This window comes from Lissotriton helveticus, chromosome 10 (genome assembly GCF_964261635.1).
Source record: "Lissotriton helveticus chromosome 10, aLisHel1.1, whole genome shotgun sequence".
Lineage (NCBI taxonomy): Eukaryota > Metazoa > Chordata > Amphibia > Caudata > Salamandridae > Lissotriton > Lissotriton helveticus.
This window is the reverse complement of record NC_136071.1, coordinates 767,601,248-767,623,646: the sequence shown is the minus strand read 5'-3', so window position 1 is coordinate 767,623,646 and position 22,399 is coordinate 767,601,248. Positions and strand designations below refer to the sequence as shown.

General features: G+C 47.1%; 1 protein-coding gene across 1 annotated transcript in view; it reads right to left on the bottom strand.

The window, feature by feature from the left end:
• Nucleotides 1–22,399, bottom strand: part of CUL2 (cullin 2) — a 517,464-nt gene that overhangs the window by 7,675 nt on the left and 487,390 nt on the right. The window contains exon 20 of the mRNA XM_078663320.1: nucleotides 16,454–16,570. Coding sequence (XP_078519446.1) covers nucleotides 16,454–16,570 — 117 coding nt within the window. The remainder of the gene's footprint in view (nucleotides 1–16,453; nucleotides 16,571–22,399) is intronic.

The window sequence follows — 22,399 nt, the reverse complement described above, 5'->3', positions numbered from 1 at the left end:
TGCGAATAAAAGACTCATAGCTGTTTCCACAGAGGATACCTTATATTTTTTTAAAAGTGGTTTCAGGTATATTACCCGGAGTTGTACATAATAAGGGCAAATCAATAAAAAGTGCACAGTGCTCTGTTTGGAAAGTCCATCACACGGACAAGGGATTACAGTGTGAAGTTGAATGAGCGGACAGGCAACAAGCAAATGAACTATCCCCATACGTAATCTGGTAAGAACAAACTGGTGTGATCGTATAGTTACCATATTTAGATATTCAGCAAAACCAGGTTCAGCCCGATTATATGTGTTATAAAAACGAGAAGTAGAGAGCTGGCTAGTTACAGAGCAGCGCTTTTGTGCCTTAGCCCTCAGATACAGGTGTTTTAACTCGTTTTTAGGGATGTCCAAAGTACAAAGGGGGTCATCACGGACATTTAGCTTAAAAACTTCATCATATGTAGAACATATGTAGTTGAGCCAAGGAATCAATTTATACTTGTCCAGGCGAAGACAATCAGTAATAACTTTCCTCGTAAAACTGGTCTGTTCTTTGAGCCAGATAGACCTCCATACCAGCAGAGGTCTAAGACCAATATGATCTGTGAGATGTTCCAAACCAACCTCCTGATGTATCAGGCTGGTAGAGGTAGAAGATGGTAGACAGAGGAGTTTTTTAATGAATTTATTTTCTTCAACTTGGAGCGATTGATGATTGTAGTGTCCCCATACCCCTGACCCATAAAGGGCCAACGCAACACATCTATGGCGATAAATGTATAGCATATCAGATATGCGCCTTGAGCCCAATTTGGTAGCAAATTTAAAAATTCCAAAAGCACTTTTACCCATTTTTCCTCTAACATTGGTCATCTCATGTGACCAAATGCCCCCACTATTAAAAGTAATGCCTAAGTAACAAAAACTATCAACCACTTGAATCAATTGGGCCTTTAATGTAAAGGGTCTTAGCTTTTTGACTTTCTTTCCGCAGGCCAAAATAAAAGTTTTGGAATTATTAATCTTGAGTTTTCTCCCATTAATAAAGTCCTGAAACTTATCCATTAATTTTTGCAACCCTAGAGGGGTTCTGGATAGGAGAACCGTGTGGTCCGCGTAGAGCAGAACTGGGATTGATAAACCCTCAGCGGACGGAACGTCGGCATTAACTGTTCGCAATTCTGTTTCAATGGCGTTAATAAAAAGAGAGAAAAGAAGAGGGGCAAGAACGCATCCGTGCCTAATTCCAGACCTTACTCTAATGCTTGAGGTGCATTCGCCCATAGGTCCAAAACGGATATTTGCAGACAGGTTACCATATAAATGGGCCAAAAATAAATGATTTCGGGGGGGGGGGGGGGGGGGGGGGGGGCATATTCAACAGGGTTGTCCATAATAAGCAGTGGTCAACCAGATCGAAAGCACTTGACAAATCCGCAAAACAGAGGAACAGCGAACCCTGTTTTGCACGCGTATATTTGCCTATAATAAGATCTAGGTTGATGCACTGTTCTATAGTGCCTAACCCCTTGCGGAAACCAAATTGGGAGTCCGCTAGGATCCCGTTCTCTTCAACCCAATTCTCCAATCGAATCAATAGCACCCTACTCATTATTTTCATGGAGGAGTCGAGGAGGGAGATAGGGCGATAGTTCTTGGCCTCGCCCCTATCTCCCTTTTTATAGATAGGGATAATAAGCGACTCTCCCCACGACTGAGGTGCAGAGGTCAGGGCTACTGCGTTAAACGCTTTGGTCAGCATGGGACTCCATAATGTTACATCCGCCTTATATAGGTCCACAGGGACCCCATCGGGGCCGGGTGCCTTACCTCCCTTGCTACTTCGAATGGCACTATCCACCTCCGCGGTTGTGATATTAAGCGGTGTTGGAGGACCAGGGGCTACAGCCATATCATTCTCCGTAGATGTCCCTCCCGGGTTAAAAATGCTAGAAAAATGGGATACCCAGTTTTCCTCGCTAACTTGGGCCGAGAGCACTGGCGCTACTTCATCGTGGAGGAAGGGACTATTAACAGTGGTCCAAAATAACTTAGTATCCCGGAGATCTACAGCCTTAGATAAATTGTCCCACGCTTCCTCTCTTAGCTCCTGTTTCCTCAGATTCAGGTGCATTTTATATGTACTCCTTAGAGATTTAACCACTTCCTTATCCCTAGGTTTTCTACCTAAAGCATTTTTTAGTTTTTGTAGGGATTTTGTACAAGCCCTGTTAAACCACCCTCTGGGGGCCTCTTGTCCCTTTGCCTTGTTCTTAGTCAAAATCTTTTTTGTAGTTGCGTTAATTAGTTCAAAGCCAGCCAATGTGCTTGTCGGACATGTATTAGGCTCAAGACATAATTCCACCTCCGGTAAGCATGCAGACACAATTTTAGCCAACAGCAGTGCCTTGTTGTGTCTACCCCATTTAATCCTAGGGCCATTTGGCCTATGCGGAATTATATCCGCCACTATTCTATGGGGTACCACAGCCTTCTCCCCCCACAGAAACAGGTTTATGGTTAAACAGTTATGGTCACTAAGGGCCAAATCTAGTATTTCTGGCATAGTACAAAGAGAATTTATACTTGCGGAGGCTATAAGATAATCTATAACAGTAGCAGAATTCCTTCCCACAAAAGTTGGTATCGATTTGCCCTCGCTATCTTTCTTTGGCGTCAATATCCAAAGATCATATTTAAGCAAGAGTGTGTTGAGTGAGTCCCCATAGATCGTATGTATAAAGTGGGCCTGATTCTCTCCATCCTCCCCTCCATAGCCACACACCCTTGAGAAAGAGTAAGGGCACATATGAATATTAAAGTCTCCAGCCCACAAGATTTCTAAAGAAATACCAGTTTGCCCACATAGGTTTTCAACTGCCTCCTCACGTTCATCAACCACTACAGAACTAGAATGATTGAAAACGTTATTATAGTCGTTAATTAATAGGACATTCCTACCACCATTATGCTGCAGCCATAATGTCTGTGAGTGAGAGCCAACTGTCACGTGTACTTTGACTCGTGCCGGAAGACTCACTGACAATAAAGTAACCAGCCCACCTCTTGCTCTACCCATACTAGAGCTCAACGCCGGGCAGTTATAGGCAACATAGCCTTCTTGGGCAATACCTTCAGTGGACCACGTCTCCTGGAGACAAAGGATATCAAATTTAGAGATAAATTCCAGCCAGCCTAGACAGTCCATCTTATTATGCCACCCTGCGATATTCCAACTTATTAAGTTATACCCCTTTCCTGGGGTACTTACTCCACCAACAATGTGTGTTCTCTTCACAGATAGTGGCAATGGCCCATTCCGATGTCTAACTGGGGACAAGTTTATTACATTCCCCACTACATCAGCTCCATAAACAGTGTCCTCCATATTGGAGGTATGTAACCCACTTCCCTCATTCCCTGGACTCAAAAAACATCAGTCACAATCATCTAGCCCATTGAATATATCGAACCTATTAGTAGTCTCCAAAGGCGTGAATGGCTTTAGATGATTCATTCTCCCATTGAATGTTGTGTTATTCCTAGTAGGTACAAAGTTCCATCCATATGGATCACGGGCCGGTGCATGTGGCTGGTTCCTGGCATTGTTCAGGGTAAAGGGGTGGGTATTAAAGAGAGTTTGTATTTGTGGATATTGTGGAAATAGGTGCTGAGATGGGAATACCACTGATCGCGGGTAAAAATATGTCAGTGGTCGGGGGGTAATACGGTTGTTGGCATTTCCAGCAGGCCAATTTAGTATAAACTGGACTGCTTCTTGATCTCTAAAATTGACCACCACTATATCACCTTCGATATCTTTAGGTCTTCCCCCCAACCATTGAAGGCGGCGGACATGGATGATTTCGCCACTAATATTACCTACAATTGGCCTATATAACCTCAGCCAATGTATTATTTTATTCTTTAATTGGGCAAAATCTTCCCGCTTGTTCTCCTCCAATTCAGGTACCCCTGTAAGAACTACCACGAAAGGCACTGCTTCCGGTGGGAGTTCTGGGAGAGGGGCCCTGTTTGAACTCCCCCGAGTATGCCTGGAATTTTCTCCCTCCCTAGTTGGTATCCCTAGAGTTATATTACCCGGACCCTTCGGCGGCCTTTTAGTTGGAATGGCTGGAATCGGGTCGGGTTTATTAGTAGGTAATAAAAGGGGTTGATTGTATTGCTTAAGGTTGTTATTATGTGGGGGGATCAAGGTCATATTTGAGACAGGGATTTGTGGAAAATTAGTGCGTTTTGGTGAACATTATCTGCGCCATCTTGCCTCTTCCCCTGATGCCACACTTTTGTCGTGCGCGCCCGCCATTTTAAAATGCCCCGATCAGAACCAACCCTTTTGCATGCCGCTGGCCCCTGACATAGCCCTTTGCCTTCGCTAAGCCTGCCCGCTGACCACCCCCCTGCTTGCACCTGCCTGGAGTCATAAACCCCTCTTCGGCGCTGCTCTGCCCCCGGCCCTCATCCTGTTCCCAGCGCGACACCTCCCTGCTTTCCTTTCATGATCTCCGGCCCTTAGATGCAAACCCCCTTTTTTCCCCGTGTGCCCGTTTTGTCCTCCCCGTTCCCAGGCCGACACCCAGCTCTGCCGATACCACCCTCGCCCCTCCCCGTACAATAGAAAGCTTCCCCCCATCAAAGAAATCCCCGGGTTGATCAAAGCCCCCACCCCATGAGATCCAATCAAACCCCCCACATTCTGTGACTCGGCGGATTATCCAGCTGCGCGATGCTCATCACCTGTTGTGATTAGGGTGGGGATTTCAACTGTAAATGTGTGTGGGAACGGGCCCCAAAGGGGGATTCCGGGTATGTCTTTCCGTATATCAAAGCTTTGTCACATATATGTAAACTGCAATAAAACCATAAAACACTGTATATAAGGGGCCAGGCCTCAAACGTAAGTTAGAGCACCTCTGAACGATACCTTCTGTCCGTTTCGTTGTGTTCTCCTCCGGAGAGAATAAAAGCCTTGTTTCCTGCCTTCCAGTCTCCAGCGCCTGCCTCTTCATTGATTTAAATAACTAGAGGGTCACAGAGGCAATACCGCCGGGCAAATATCGATTGTCCCCGACCCGATTGAAACTGTTTTTACAATTGGCGTCCCAAGCGTGGGGCCCATCAGCGACTCGTGGATCCAGTGGGAGAGGTCCCGACGACAGAGTGAACGACTGCAACGATCGGGAGAGCTCTTGCCCAATAGACCCTCGTCTGGCAGCCGATCATCCGAACTTCACTAGTTCCGAACAGACCTCTCTCGAGTGATCTACGGTCCTGACTGGGAACCATCAGGAGTGCCGTGAGAAATACGAGAAAAAGAGGACGATCGGGCGCTGGATTCGGAAGACAAGAAACTGTCCACATGGTCCGGGTAAGGTCGTGTTGCCACGACAAATTGCGAAAGAATTTGTTTTGATTGATTGTCAAAAAATACTAGTATTGCCTTGTTTATTTTTATTTAGAGATTCACTGTCTGCAAACGGAGAAGCAACAGGCTCTCTCTCCCTTTGCAAGCAGTGGAGGATAAGTAGGGTAGCAGCCGTGCTTGTTCTTTTTCTCCCCCACTCAATAATTGCTTGAAACTGAACTGTTGTTCACAAACTATTGTTTCCTGGAGATTCTCTGTCTGCAAGCAGGGAAGAGACCATCCTTTTTGCAGATAGTGAAAAGGGTAGGTGACGCAGATCTTTGCGGTCCTACTCATTCTCCCCATTGTTATTTTGTTGGTCTATTGGTTTTTTTTGGGATCCATGAGGTATTCACTGCCTGCAAACAACGTAGAATAGAAATATTCTGTCTAGTCTTTGCACCTAGTGATAAGATAGGCAGTGCTGACTTTTTAGTCCCTCGTTACGAGCCGTCATGTCTGTCTTCTCCCCATTGATAAATAGCCTGTTTAGCCCGGACCGGGTGTTAGAGGTGGACCATATGGCTCCACTAGAAGGCACCCCTAATAAGGACATGTTCATAAACTATGGGTTAGTTACCATAGCTTATAATAAATTATGGCACAGGTATACCGAAGATAGCCAAGACAAACAGTGGCCACTGGCAGGATCCTTCGACCTTGATAAAATAGAAACGTTAGAAATAGCCCTTCGAAATAATAAGACGACGCCAATTATGCTCGACAGTCTCGGTATGTGGCGCAGAGAGGCTACGAAACGACAGAGAAAAGACGAGGATAAACCAAGTAGGGAAATATACCGACAGGACAACCCCAGGACACCGCTACCCACAACTTACCCCCCGACACTATACCAAGGACGACCAGACTTAGGGTCAGACCAATGCGCTTTTTGTAGGTATGTCGGACACTGGAAAGCCCAATGCCCGACTCTACTGAGCGTGAGTAGGAGCAGAGGACCGACAGGAACGACAGACCGACAGTACGAGAAAAGGCGCGAGACAGAGAAGAACCCGACTTACATAGACAGGCCAGACAGAACCACCACGTTTGATTATGCCCGATGGCACAGATTTCGCCAGGAAAATCTCAGCGGCATGATCAAGTTCTCCTAGGTCGGGCAATGTCAAGACGGGAACCCAGCCTCGTTTAAAAACTTACAGACGGAAAGAGATAATTATGACCGATAACTGTTTTTATATTTGTCTTGGGTCTTTGTATGTCGTACTTGTACTGTCCCCCGTCTGAGTTCGTGTGTATGTAATGTACAAATCTGCGTCATCCCTTTTACACGTGTTTCCGTGTTACTCGACCCCTGTTAGCAGAAACTTAGCATAAAAGCAACCTGGAAAGAAAGAAATGATAAAACAAAATCCGTAGAACATTAATAAACTTGAACTTTTAATTTAACACAACAAACAAGGAATAATAACGATAAACTGTAGAAAATGAAAGTCAAACAGAACATTCGCCCCCCCCCCCCCATTCTGGAACCTTCCAAAATAGGGTAGGGTTACGGCTACGCCCAGCCAACGGCAACCCATATAAGGCGAGCCCCGCCGCCAACTCTTGGTCAGGAAATCTTAACGTATGGGGGAGCCGGAGAAGAGGCGGGAGCCCGCAGCCTGGGCATTTGCAGGTAGTCCCGCCACATGTCTCTTTGGCCGGCCGCAACGGGCCTGGAAAGACTAAGGTAGTCCCGCCACATGTCAAGAGGAGAGCGAGGCACCTCTTCCTTTTCTCTTCCGTCACGGCCGCAGCAGTCCTGGACGGCGGGATGTCCTGCACGTACCTCCACAACAATTTGTCCAAGTTGGGCTGGGAGGGAGAGGCGACGCGGACGAGCCTCTCCCACCTCCACCGGTAGGAGGTTTCCCAGCCCCCAGCCCGGCGCCGAACACCCCCAGTCAGGCGATGGTGCCCATACTTCCACAGCACCGGACACACCATGGTGGCACCCCAGTACTTGCGCAGCACCGAACACACAATGGTGGCACCCCAGTATTTGCGCAGCACCGAACGTACAATGGTGACGCTTGGGGAACACCGGATGTGGAGAGGCCTTCATGCAGGGCGATGAAAAGGAGCGGCATGGAGTGCACCGGGAGAAGGAGACGATGTGAACGAGCCTCCCTCGCCCCCCCAGGTGGGGGCATCACAGCTGCACCCCAGCTGAACGTCCCGCTCTCACAAAACAGGGACCTCTTCCCTTCACTCCAAAGGGTCTCTTCCATTCTTGCAAACTCGACGAGAGTGGCCCCTGTAGGGCCTCAAAATGGCGTTTGGATCCGCTGGAAGGTGGGTCCCGGCCACTAGAGTAACTTTGGCCAGCCATACAACTCGAACATTTGTCCCATGGAGCACGAGCCCCCATCTCCGACAGCATCTCCGCAGCCTTGAAGATCATGCAAAGGTCCCCGGCGGAGCCTTCGGCCTTAGCAGGTTTCCGGTAAGGGACGGCTGCTTCGATCGCCAACGAAACAAACATGACATTTCCACACCTTCTGTTAGCGTGAATTCTAGAACCGCCGAAAAGGACTCTGGTCCAAACTGCCAGTAATGGAAACATTTCCCCCTGATGCTGCTTCCGGACTGTGCCGGCCCCGCCCAAAATGGCGCTGGTATCAATCGGAACCTACGAACACCTCGTGGTGTTCCTTCGCACTAATATAAACTTGATGTTCTGAGATTTTTGTGATCCTTTGTACACTTGGCTAGAAAAGACAAGGAGAGCTCACTCGACGAACAGTATGAAAAGATCCCCGTTACAAACGTTGATTACGAATATACAATGTATTATATTTTTATAACTGATGTAAACCTCATTTACGATACATGCGTACGGTATGTATATAGGAAATCTGATTACAACTGTTATGATTATGTTTCTAAATTATGAAAATATATGCCCCCGAACCCCCGGCCAATTAATAGACATTTTAGTCTCTTACAAATGAATGAGTAAAACTTTCCGATGTTTTTTACTGTCGCAAACGACGCCCCCCACTGTACGCACTTTAGCCATTGCCACGACCGACCAAATACGACCACACCCTCCTAATCCATATGCTGAAATGAATTTGCAAATTAAAGTCTTTGAAACTATGGACGGGTATTGCATGTTTTATTTTAAAACAATATGGGATGGGTAGGAAAGTTCTTTTTCTGTGCACCCTACTCTGCTCTCTCTTTAAGGTTAAAGGAAGATGGTTGCCCGGCCTTGGAGGACGGATCGGATCGACAACCCGACGCTCCGCATTAAAAGTACGCGACTGACTCATGAACTCTCGCGTAGAGGAAGACCGTGACTTCCAAGGATGGGTAAAACGAATGGTGTAAATGAGGGAATGTAAAAGGAGGGTGAAATGAAATAATGTAAATATTGTAAAGTACAACGTTCCGAAGTAGCAGGGACCCAAGAACCGAAGAACTTTAGAACGCCACGGCGTCGAAAGAGGTTTAAGGATCCCGATAGTAAGATATATCCTTTGACTAGATACCTCGCACTAGGCACCTCTGGTTTCCTTTTTATGTTTCCCCGCACACGCCCTACATGAACACACTACCCCCCCTCGACTCCGAAAACCATATCCCCGGGGACCCTGCCCCAAGGAGGAAAAGACGAGTAAGAGGTAAGTAAAGGACTTATGAATCCATGTATTTGAATGCGCGCGAATGCTGTCTCCCCCACCCCCCCCTCTTTTCCTCCCTCTGCAGGTTACGTCAGAAATTACAGCCGAGGTGTGGCGAAGATCTGAGACCTTGCCATGTCCAAATACACGAAACGGACTAGCGCCGCAGGGTAGTGCCCAAGCACGCCTGCAAACTACTCACGTATCGAACAAGCCCGAAAAATTAGCACAACCTGATAAAAAGTGACCACCCTTAAACCAGACCGGAAGAATGAACCCATGTCACGTATGATGCGAAACTGTGAGGGAATGTGTGTGTGTGTGTGACTGAAGCATTGACCCAACTGGTCAAAGGACCGAGAATGCGAGAAAGTGCGACAAAATGGTACCTCCTTTTTTCTTCTTTCCTTTTCCCAAAGCACGTCCCCTCTACCCTGTCTAATGCTCAAACTGCATGATTACAAGATTCTAACGTGGACTCGTGAATACCCTTTACTGTGTAATGCACTAAATAGCCTTTCTTGAATGCACTGCCGCCCTCTCCGTTGCACGTGCACTATTTAGCCTGCCGTTGCACACTCTCTCTCTCACTCTCTCACTCTCTCTCTCTCTCTCTCTCTCTCTCTCTCTCTCTCTCTCTCTCTCTCTCTCTCTTTTTGCACTACCACTCTCCCGAGTGGTTAGCCCCGAAATTGGCAGATCGCCACCCCTAGCACACCACCTAATTGGCTTCAAATACCGTCAGTATTTGCACAAACATTTGTCTTTAATGCAATCACCCTGAGGCCGCGTCATTACCTCTCCTTTTCCGCTAGAAGTCAATAAACCCAGGTTGGGCCGTAAGGGAAAGGACAGGTAAGACAACAGAGGTTCCCTAATCTGGCCCGAAATAAGGGAACTACATGTCAACGGCTCCTATAGTATAAAACAAGGACCTCAGAATACGCGACCCTCCCCTCCCCGAATCGTCGCAATACCGAAACCAGAAAAACGATCACCCCCGTTGCCTCCCCTGTCTATGTCCCTGGTTGTCTCCCATAAAACCCCTGTCCTTCCTAGTTAAGTAACCGGGCTGTAAAAGGCTACGTAGGACCCAGAATGATGTTTTACAAGGTTAACAGACTAGAGCAAGGTAAAGAAATCGTCAAAATGAACCTCGCAGTAGCTGAAAAACAGGATGCGCCGATAGAAAGGAAATGTTTAGCCATGTTCGTCTCTCAGCAAAATACCTGTGTAGTACCATGTTGACGACTCACTGTACCCTTTTGTAAATGTGAAACTCTAGAGAACGGCATATCTTTGCCAGATTTGTCTCCCGAAGGTGGGTTACCATCAGATGAACCGTCATGCCTGTAATAAATGATTATGAAGGAAGGTCATAGTAAATCCAGCAGGTCCGCCACCGGTCATTCATATGCCAGTTGTGAACGTTAAAAATGACGGACATTTTCATTCTTTGCCTGGAGCTGGGAGAGAAATAGACTTTTTGATTATCGTCATCCGAAAATTTTCTAAAAAACTGTCTTTTCAAACTTGTTTAAGGGTACTGCTGTTGGAGGAGAGAAGGACCGGATGTGGGAGCACGAGGCCCGACTACAGACTAAGGGACACCTGCGACATTAGCCAAGGCGAGACCACGACTGAAAAGAGCTGCAGGACGAGGCACTGTTTTCGACAGCATGAAAAGAAAGGGTCGACCTGATGCCCCTGCTCGACGTCCAGTGCCTGTCGACAAGTCCCCGCTCTCCGAATTCCGTCACACGCCCGCCTATTTGAAGTCTCTCGTTCCCCTAGTTTGTTCCTAATTTGGCCTTGCTCCATCCCCTTTTTCCTCTGACCTACCCTATGGACTGTCTTGAACGCTCTTCTTCCATCGGAACTTTCTGACAATCACCTCAAAGGACACAGGGCGAAAAGGACCTTTCCGACCAGAAACGCGAGGAAAGGGTCGTGCCCTGCAACGCAGAACTTAGAACAGAGCCGGACTTGTAGCTCCACCGCCGGTGCTCAACAGCGCCAACGAAAGATCACAAAGAACAATGAGAACTCGTAAACTTCGAACATTTGACATCCTCAAACCACCGTTTTTTTCTACGCCTCATTTCTCTCCCAGCCACCATTGTATTGATCCTGCTCCAATCCGAATCCGAAATATGTATTAACCTGCCAGTTTATGTTATGATATGTACTTGCTGCTCGCCGTTTTTGTATTTCATTCCTATGACTTTCCTGCTGAACAAATTTATCAAAGTTCATCAAATAGGTGCACCTCCTAAAAACTAGAAACCTCAAAATGTATTGTTTACAACTCTTTATCTTGGGTTTCCTACCGTTTTTCTCTCTCATGCTTACCACAATAGACCCGAGTAGAAGATGAACCAACAAGATGTCTTGAATATGTTAAAGGAGGGACTGTGGAAAATTAGTGCGTTTTGGTGAACATTATCTGCGCCATCTTGCCTCTTCCCCTGATGCCACACTTTTGTCGTGCGCGCCCGCCATTTTAAAATGCCCCGATCAGAACCAACCCTTTTGCATGCCGCTGGCCCCTGACATAGCCCTTTGCCTTCGCTAAGCCTGCCCGCTGACCACCCCCCTGCTTGCACCTGCCTGGAGTCATAAACCCCTCTTCGGCGCTGCTCTGCCCCCGGCCCTCATCCTGTTCCCAGCGCGACACCTCCCTGCTTTCCTTTCATGATCTCCGGCCCTTAGATGCAAACCCCCTTTTTTCCCCGTGTGCCCGTTTTGTCCTCCCCGTTCCCAGGCCGACACCCAGCTCTGCCGATACCACCCTCGCCCCTCCCCGTACAATAGAAAGCTTCCCCCCATCAAAGAAATCCCCGGGTTGATCAAAGCCCCCACCCCATGAGATCCAATCAAACCCCCCACATTCTGTGACTCGGCGGATTATCCAGCTGCGCGATGCTCATCACCTGTTGTGATTAGGGTGGGGATTTCAACTGTAAATGTGTGTGGGAACGGGCCCCAAAGGGGGATTCCGGGTATGTCTTTCCGTATATCAAAGCTTTGTCACATATATGTAAACTGCAATAAAACCATAAAACACTGTATATAAGGGGCCAGGCCTCAAACGTAAGTTAGAGCACCTCTGAACGATACCTTCTGTCCGTTTCGTTGTGTTCTCCTCCGGAGAGAATAAAAGCCTTGTTTCCTGCCTTCCAGTCTCCAGCGCCTGCCTCTTCATTGATTTAAATAACTAGAGGGTCACAGAGGCAATACCGCCGGGCAAATATCGATTGTCCCCGACCCGATTGAAACTGTTTTTACAGATTGGGGCAGAAGTACTAGGTTGGGTAGGTGGTATAATATTTTGCACGGTATTATTTGCATCTGGTTTTGTGGGAACCCCATTACTTGCCAATTCCCGCTCTAATTTCCATAAACGTTCCTCCACCTTATTCAATTTATCAATGATAGCTAGGGAATAATTCCTAATTAGGTTTCCAATGCTATCTAGAGTGGCCAAATTATATACTATTGGCGGCACAATATCTGTTGGTAGATGGTCAGTGTTAGCCTCACCATCAATCTCTATAGAATGTGGGGATGGTGGGGATGGTAGGATAGGAGTAATTACTTCGGGTATAGCTATTAGGGCCTTAACACTCCCAGTGATGGACTAGTTTTTTTCCCGAACTCGGTATGGCTCAGTTTCTGTTGTTGCGGTTCACCCCTTTTCCTCCTTTTTTTTGTAGGCGGTGGGCCAAAATTTCTGAGCGGTGTGATTTTTTTAACCCTAGTTGGTAAATGTTTACAAGGCAAGGATGTATGGGTAGTCAGAGCCTCGGTTACTGTTGGAATGCTAATACAATTAGCTGATGACAAATCATTCACAATGAACTTGGGGCAAGTACTAGCTGGCGGCGTACAGTCTCTAAATACGAGGGGTAGGTTATCCGATAGAAGTAAACAGTCATTACCATTTTGGCTCCCTTCAGTAGAGGAAATTACTGGTAACGATGACTCAACCAGAGGCCTATTCTTCATACCTTCTATTGAGCGGCGGCGTTCTGCTCGCCGCTCTGCTAAAGCATTCTCCTTAGGAAGGTCCACAATAGTCTTGGAAAAATAATTGTCCAATGTTCCATTGAGGGAGCTCCCTGACCTATCGGACATGATAGGGTCAGTGCTGGTCGATGACATTTAAAGACTAAACCTACGAAGAATAGATGAGCAACCAAGGGGTTTGAGCCCAGTCCAGTCTCCTCTGGCCTCTGAGGGCCACAGAGGGCCCGCCCTTTGCCCGGGCTTAGCCCCGGGCGCTCCCGCGCAGCGGGGTTCGCCTGTTCTTATGGCCGTGGAGGCGTAATTAGGCGGGGCGGGGCGGTCAGGGAGAGCGGGCCAGCTGACTCGGCCTTCGGATAGCCGGGACTCTTGGGAAAGCGAGTCCCGGTCCACGCTCGCAGCCCTGACACTCACCCAGCAGGGGCCAACACTTCACAGGTACTGTCTGGACGAAGCGGGACCCGCGTAGCGGGTTCTGCAAGGCGTGGTAGCAAATCCTTAAAAATAGCAGCAAGTCAGAAATCCAAAGGGCGTCCCACGTAGCAACAGCAGGCAGGGTCCTTTTGAAGAGATTAGGCGGGGCGGGGCGGTCAGGGAGAGCGGGCCAGCTGACTCGGCCTTCGGATAGCCGGGACTCTTGGGAAAGCGAGTCCCGGTCCACGCTCGCAGCTCTGACACTCACCCAGCAGGGGCCAACACTTCACAGGTACTGTCTGGACGAAGCGGGACCCGCGGAGCGGGTTTCGCAAGGCGTCGTAGCAAATCCTTAAAAATAGCAGCAAGTCAGAAATCCAAAGGGCGTCCCACGTAGCAACAGCAGGCAGGGTCCTTTTGAAGAGATTAGTCGGGGCGGGGCGGTCAGGGAGAGCGGGCCAGCTGACTCGGCCTTCGGATAGCCGGGACTCTTGGGAAAGCGAGTCCCGGTCCGCGCTCGCAGCCCTGACACTCACCCAGCAGGGGCCAACACTTCACAGGTACTGTCTGGACGAAGCGGGACCCACGGAGCGGGTTCCGCAAGGCGTGGTAGCAAATCCTTAAAAATAGCAGCAAGTCAAAAATCCAAAGTGCGTCCCAGTCTCCTCTGAAACCTGGAAAGAACACAATATGTTCCCCTGGTTTTGTGACAACTTCAGGTCCCACTGCAGAGTTTGCATGTGCCATCTGGCGTGGTTGGCCAACAGGATGCAGGAGGCCAATAGTTCTAGTAACCTCAATTCCAACTTCACTGAGATCTAGGACAAAGGTGGAAACACCAGTATCATAGCTTGATTGTCCTGGTCTCTTGGCGGAAAGCACGAAACTCCTACCCATTGCCAGACCCAAGCACTTCTGTCGAGACTAGAGGTTATAATAAAATATTTCTGCATCCTAGCCATCCTGAATAGTTTAGGCTAAAGATGCCTGTGTGTCCTTTAAGGAAAATTGACAGCATTAAAAAAAAAGTTGTTTTATTTAAAAGCAAACAGACATGGTGGTCTGCTGACCCCAGCAGGCCAACATCCTTGTATTACTGCTCATTCCTAATGGGTCGCAAATTGGGTCGCGACCTGCCTCATGAATAATGACGAGGCAGGTCAATTGCGACCCAATTGGGAATTGCTAAAGTGTTTGAGACACATTAGTATATTTCATTTTGCGAGTCTCTAATTTCAAGTCGCAAGCAGTTGCAATTAGAGACTCGCAAAATGAAACACAGAAACCAGAAGCGGACAACATGACTAATTCTCTTCACTGGGGAAGGCTTTCCATTTATTGAGAATGTGGAGGAACCAGATAAAAAAAAGAGTGTACAATGAATGCACCAAATAAAACTATGTTGTTCTTTGTGTGCAAATTCTGGCCCATGCGCAGGAACTCTTGGGTGCAGTCTTTTCCATTGACAGGAAGTGGGGTTGATGTACATGATGGAAAACCATAGTGATAAGCAAGCATAACAAAAAACAGGAAGGCAATATACTTCGGTGCCTCTCGTCCAGCAGGATGGGGGCTTGGCCTAGCACAAGGCGCTGTTACATTTATTTTCTTCCCATTGACAGAGATTTTCCATTACAACACTTCATTCGACATGCACTTCTCATAAACAGTGAGATATTCAAGCATAGGACAACAAGGATCATTAAGGGTATTTGATTGGGAATAATTTGCAAGATTCGCCAAAATCCTAGAAATACTGCAATCCTCCTACTTCCATAATCATGTTTTTAGTTTTGCTGCATTCTGTATACTAATGATTGTAAAGTAAGATACTTTTGTCCTTACTGTCTCGTACCCCGTTTAAAAAATATCATTTACTTCTTCTCTTGGCCAGTTATTAAAATCTGCCATGAAGTCTAACCGATTCCAGAGCAGAGACAGAAGTTACAGGCTGCCTTTTGAGGAACCATATTGTGCTTTTCACTCTCAACATTCTAAAAAATTTGCTAAACAAGGAAGCATAAATCATTGAGCCTTTCATCAAGTAAGAGACTCTCATTTGAGCTCACAAATATTATTTACAATTTGTGAGCTACCATCACACTTTATTTTATTATTGGTCTTAGATTTTGTCTATTGGTTGACAAAATGGGCAATATAAAAGAATTGACTTACCGGAGGTTCTTCATTATGTCTTTATGCTTTACATCAGCCTCAGGCTTAAGTAAAAGCATGCGTAAACCCAATGTGAATATACATATTAATTTTGGTGGTATTAATATAGTAATTCACAAAAACTAAACTTAATCTTGTAGCTTGGGCTGCACCTGGTTAATATTCGTTCCATGGTGCAATAGTTAGCATGAGAAAATCTTACTCTGGGGGGATTGGGGGAAGAAGGGCAGTGGGGGTGAGAGGATCTAGACATTCCAAGCTGGTCATATTTCGTAAAGTTTAAGGACACCCACAAACGCACGTATTTTTAGGTAGTCGCTAATGTTTTTGTCATCCATTACCATCATGAAAATGGTAAGACATTTACTGCCAGCAAAATCAGAAGTACATTCCTTTCATGGGTGGAAGGAAGACCCCAAAAATTGATGGGTTTGTACAGCAAGAGGCTTTTCACCAGAAATGTTTTCCCTGTAAAGAAAAACAATCGAGCAAATGCAGTGCCATTTTCCCGATCAGCATTTATACATGAAGTTAAAAGCCCGCCGGTAGAAAGCCATTTGCAAGAGTCATGTACTGCTGCAGGTTTCCAGAAGTACTCTAGAAAATATTTGTGAATTACTGATCCACTTAAATTTGTCCCCACACAAGTGTGGACGCCAAATGGTGGAGATGTACGGATCCATAATGTTTAGTATATATTGATATTGTATGCAGAGTTACAGAGTTCAGTATTTCAAAGTAGTAAGAATAAGAAAAATAACTTCACAGTCAGCCAACCAGATACACTGCTTACCTCTTGAATAAGAGCATTATGCCTCAACACTTTACGTGCTTTCATGATTCGGACTATAGCAGCTTGAAGATACATTTTTCTGTCTTCGTCTACAGCACTTCTGGTTTGTTCCACCTCCTAAAATAGAATGTGTAAACACTTTAGCTTCTCTTTTTTTCAATGTTAAGTAGACTTAACCATTTGCGTATAAAGCACATTTACAAATAGAAAAGTAGTTTGTTATGTATAATGATACCCCCATGCTGTTGACAGTTATTCAAAAGTGACAGGATGGCTACAAAATGTGTCCTGTAGGACTCAAGTATGCACTAGCAATGGATCAGGACTGTGGAGGCAAAATGTCCATCCCAACCAGCCGGACTATTAAAGCAAAAGTGATTAATGAACGTGTGCACTAATGCTAATTAACAACCAGACAGACAGACATCCAGGAAAGGCACTCTGCGTGCCAACACAGTGGCAGCAGCCGTGGCTCTGGTGGAATAGATCCTCAGACCTTCTGGAGGCTGCTTCTTAGCCAATACATCTCTAATCTTAATACAGAGGACTATCCATTGAGTTATGGTTTGCTACTGCACCACCTTGCCATTCTTTGCAGCACTGAAACCCACAAAAAGCTGATCATCCATGCAATGGTCCTTGTTATATTCTATGTAAAAAAAAATATCTTCCTCTTTCGAGGATAATGTGGAGCAAATAATGTCAGAAAGGTGATAGCTTGTCTGACATGAGAAGTTGTTGTTACTACCTTCGGCAGGAAGGCAGGTGGAGTTCTTAACACCAGTTTGTCTAGAAAAGGGTGACATAAAGAGGTTGGACAGAGAGGGCCTAAACCTCACTCACATGGCGCTTTGATGTTATTGCAACCAGAAAGTCTGTTTTCGAAGTTCAAGAGAATACACATAAGGAAAATGAGAACCAAATTTAAGTCAGCTGTGGCATCAAAAAGTGTTTTGGCAGAAACATGCTGTGTACCTTTAAGAAATATCATCACAACAGGTGATTTGAACAAAAACTGTTAGTGTGGTAAAAACAAAAAGGTCGAATGGGCCAACAGAAAAAGTTATTCACTTTCCGTAACGATATATCTGTAAGAAACATTAGTAGTGATAGATTCCTTACCTTAGAATTACCCCCAGGCGTCAGACTGGATCCGGAAAGTTTTCGTCAGCAGTACTCCTGCACGTCGGAAGGCGGCATCGTGTGGCTCCGCGTCCGTCGTTGGTGTCGTGGTCGCAGAGATGATGTCATGGCAGATACGTAGACGCCGCCCTCGCGATCTGATGTCAGTTCTGTACATGACATTCCGAGCCAGAAAAAGCAGAGCCATGCAAGATACTGACCGCTGGTGCTTTGAAACTAGGACCCTGAAAGGGATGACCTTAACCCTAGAAATCAGTTCGCAGAACGGGGAGGATGGGTAGGGCGGTAAGGAATCTATCACTACTAATATTTCTTACAGATATATTGTTACCGAAGGTGAGTAACTTGTTCATCTGAAAGTAACACATAGCAATAGATTCCTTACCTTAGAATAGATACCCCAGCAATACCAACCCTGGTGGTGGGTCTGCGAACCAAGATCACACCAGGAAGTCTCGGAGAACAGAATGGCCAAAGAAGTCATCTCTCCGGACTTGGCGGTCCAGGCAGTAGTGCTTAGTAAAAGTGTGAAGCGAGGCCCACGTAGCTGCCTGACTGATGTGTTGCACGTCCCAATGCGGTAGTGGCTGCAGTCGCCCTGGTGGAATGGGCGTGCAGCCCCCACAGAGCTTCCCTTTTAGCTAGAGAATAACAGACTTTAATACACAAGACAACCTAACGGGAGATAGTCCGCTTGTGTACTGCCCGAAATTTATTGGCGCCAACGTAGCCAACAAAGAACTGGTCATCCACCCGGAACTGTTGTGTGCGGTTCAAATAAAACGAGAGCTCACATTTTGGGTCCAGACGGTGGAGCCCCTCTTCCTCTCTAGAAGGATGCGGAAAGAAGGTGGGCAAAGTGATGGTCTGCCCGATGTGAAAGGCAGTGACAACCTTTGGCAGAAAGGATGGACGTGTCCTGAGCACAACTTTGTCCGGATGGACAGATAGAAAAGGAGGCTTACAAAAAAGAGACTGGAGCTCACTTACTCTCCTAGCAGAGGTGATGGCAACCAGGAAAGCGGTTTTCAAGGTTAGCAGACAAAGAGGACAGTTGTGAAGAGGCTCAAAGGGAGCGCACATTAAATATGTTAGAACCAGGTTCAAGTCCCACTGTAGCATCACAAACGAAATAGGAGGGAAAAGGCGAGTAATGACTTTGAGAAATCTAGTTAGAACAGGGGACATGAAAAGAGAGGGCTGATCAGAGAGTCTGAGAAAGGCTGAAATAGCATAAAGGTAGCCCTTGATAGTGCCCAAAGCAGAGCCCTGCTGGGCCAAGAAAAGAAGAAAAAGAAGAACTGAAAGAGGGGCAGAAAGGGGATCCACATTCTTTGCTGTGCACCATGCCACAAATTTGTTCCACCTGCAGGCATATACTAACTTAGTGGAGGGACGCCTGGCTCCAAGAAGCACAAGTTACTTACCTTTGGTAACAATATATCTGTAATAAACAGTAGTAGTGAGATTGCTTACCTTAGAATTACCCCCAGGCGTCAGACTGAATCCGGAAAGTTTTCGTCAGCAGAACCCCTGCGCATCGGTAAGCGTCGTCATGCGGCTCCACATGCATCGTTGGCGACGGGATGACGTCTCTGGAGCTACTTAGACGTGCCCACGTGTGCTGACGTCAGTTCTGTACACGACTCTTCGTGCCAGAAACACAGAGCCATGCAAGAAACTGACCACTAATCCCATGAAACTAGGGCCCTGAAAGGGATGACCTTAACCCTAGAAATCAGTTCGCAGAACGGGGAGAATGGGTGGGGCGGTAAGGAATCTATTACTACTAATGTTTCTTACAGATTATTTGTTACCGAAGGTAAGTAATTTGTGCATCTGAAAGAAACACACAGCGATAGATTCCTTACCTTAAAATAGATACCCCAGCAATAGCAACCCCGGTGGTGGGTCTGTGTAACAAGATCACACCAGAAAGTCCTGGAAAACAGAACGGCCAAAGAAGCAGTCTCTCCGGACTTGGCTGCCCAGACAGTAATGCTTGCTAAACGTCTGCAGCGAGGCCCATGTAGCTGCCTGACAGATGTCATGCAAAACAGTTGTGGCTGCCGTTGCCCTGATAGAATAGGCACGCAGCCCCACCAGAGGCTCCTTTTTAGCCAAAGAATAACAAGCCTTAATGCACAGAACGACCCATCGAGAGATGGTCCGCTTGTGCACGGCCCGACATTTCTTGGCGCCCACGTAGCCAACAAAGAGCTGGATATCCACTGGAACTGTTGTGTGCGGTTAAGGTAGAATGAGAGCGCAAGTTTTGGGTCCAGACGGTGGAGCCTCTCTTCCTCTTTAGAGGGATGCGGAGGCGGAAAGAAGGTGGCCAAAGTGATGGTCTGCCCGATGTGAAAGGCAGTGACAACCATTGGCAGAAAGGATGGACGAGTCCTTAGAACAACTTTGTCCGGATGGACAGAGAGAAAAGGAGGTTTAGAAGCAAGAGCTTGGAACTCACTCACTCTTCTGGCAGAGGTGATGACAACCAGGAAAGCAGTCTTTAAAGTGAGAAGACGAATAGGACAGTTGTGAAGTGGCTTAAAGGGATAACACATCAGATAAGTTAGAACGAGGTTCAAGTCCCACTGAGGCATTATGAAAGGAGCAGGAGGGAAAAGATGAGTAATGCCTTTTAAGAATCTATTTACAACAGGGTACTTGAAAAGGGAAGGCGGATCTGGAAGTCGTAAAAAGGCTTAAATGGCCGAGAGACAGCCCTTGATAGTGCCCAGAGCAGAGCCCTGCTGGGCCAAAGAGAGGAGAAATAGAATGCCCTTTGAAAGAGAGACATAAGGGGATCCACAGCCTTTGCTGGGCACCATGCCACAAATGTATTCTACCTGCAGGCATATACCGTTTTAGTGGAGGGACGCCTGGCTGCCAAGATAACATCGCAGTCTTCGGGAGGCAGGTCAAAAGACGTCAACTGTCGCCACTCAATCTCCAAGCAAGGAGGTGGAGGCTGGACAGGTTCGGGTGGAGAACCCTTCCCTGCTTCTGCGACAGAAGATCCTCCCCAAGAGGCAGTCAGAGCGGGGGATCAATCAGCAAAGCTGAGTAGCTCGGGATACCATACTCTTCGAGCCCAGTCCGGAGCCACAAGAATAACTTTAGCCCGGTCGCGCTTGATCTTCTTCAGCATTCTGGGTAGAAGTGGTATAGGCAGAAAGGCGTACAGTAGACCCAAACTCCACTCGTGATGAAAAGCTTCGCCTAGCGAGTGCCGCCTTGGAAATTCCAACATGCAGAACTGATGACATTGCGCGTTCTGTTCGGTGGCGAATAGATGTAACCAAGGCTCTCTCCACTGCTGAAAGAGACCTTGCGCCACGTCCGAGTTCAGACGCCATTCGGGATCCATCATGCACCGGTGGCTGAGTTCGTCCACCCTGGTGTTCAGTGAACCTGCCAGGAGTTGAACCACCAGGGAAATGCCCTGATGTTCCAGCCATGTCCAGAGGCGCAGAGCCTCCTGACATAGGGTCCATGACACCGCCCTGTTTGTTACAGTACCACATGGCGGTGGTGTTGTCTATGAACACCTGCACTACTCTCCCCACGACAGAGGGAAGGAATGCCTTCAGTGCAAGTCGGATCTCCCGAAGCTCCTGAAGGTTAATATGGAGCCGGGACTCCGCCGGAGACCAAAGGCCTCTGATCTCTGCCTCTCCCATCTGGCCGCCCCATCCCAGAAGGGACGCATCCGTCACAACTGTGTGTTCCGGTTGGGGAAGGGAGAGGGATCTGCCATTGATCCAATCGCGATTCGTGAGCCACCACTGCAAGTATCGTGCACTGCCCTCCGAGATCTGGACGTGATCGGACAGGTTGCCCTGATGCTGTGCCGACTGGAACTTCAGGTCCCACTGCAGAGCCTGCATATGCCACCTGGCATGTTCTACCAGCAGAATGCAGGAGGTCATCAGGAGCCGGAGCGCCATCCTGACCGAAATCCAGGATACAGGCTGAAAGATCGGAGTCATAGCCTGAATATCCCGGACTCGCTGCTTGGGAGGATAAACCTGAAACTGCGCCGAGTCCAAAACCGCTCCGATGAAGAGGAGCTTCTGAGAGGGCATCAAGTGCGACTTCTGCACGTTGATGGAGAACCCCAGCGAATGCAGGAGGCCAGCCATAGTCTGGAGGTGGGAGACGACAGCTTGGGGCAAGCCCGCCTTCAACAGCCAGTAGTAGAGATAGGGGAAGACTGGAACCCCTGATCTGCACAATTGAGCTGCGACATTTTGAACTTCTCCTTTTTCACTTTGGTAAGATTTTCTCAGTGTGTGCTAAACTTCTTAAATATTACTTATCTAATAGTAGCCCCGAGGCACTAGACTTCATCTAATCAGTCAATTGAAGCCTCACCTATTAGGAAACGCATCCATATAGAAGACCAGGAGACAGGGTCTGATATCTTGTTATCAATATAAATCCCCTAGATGTGTCAAATAACACTAATCATATGGTCAAGGTGCGTGATAATTCAGTAAAAATACACACAGGTCCACATACAACACCACCAAAAAGTTGTGGAAAATAGAGAGAGTACCTCACGGTAGCAACACCCGAGGGGGTTCCCGGCTAACAATTACCGGTATAACCACTTCTCATCATTGGCCACTCTCTCTATGTGAAAAGACAGAAGTGCACAAGAACAGATAATCGTGCATATGTGAGAATAGTGATGAAGAAAGAACAATACCAGACATATAGACACAGATGTGAAATGTTGTGTACATAAACAACCCCTAACCAGACAGAAAAAATATATAAATAAAGCAGGATTTT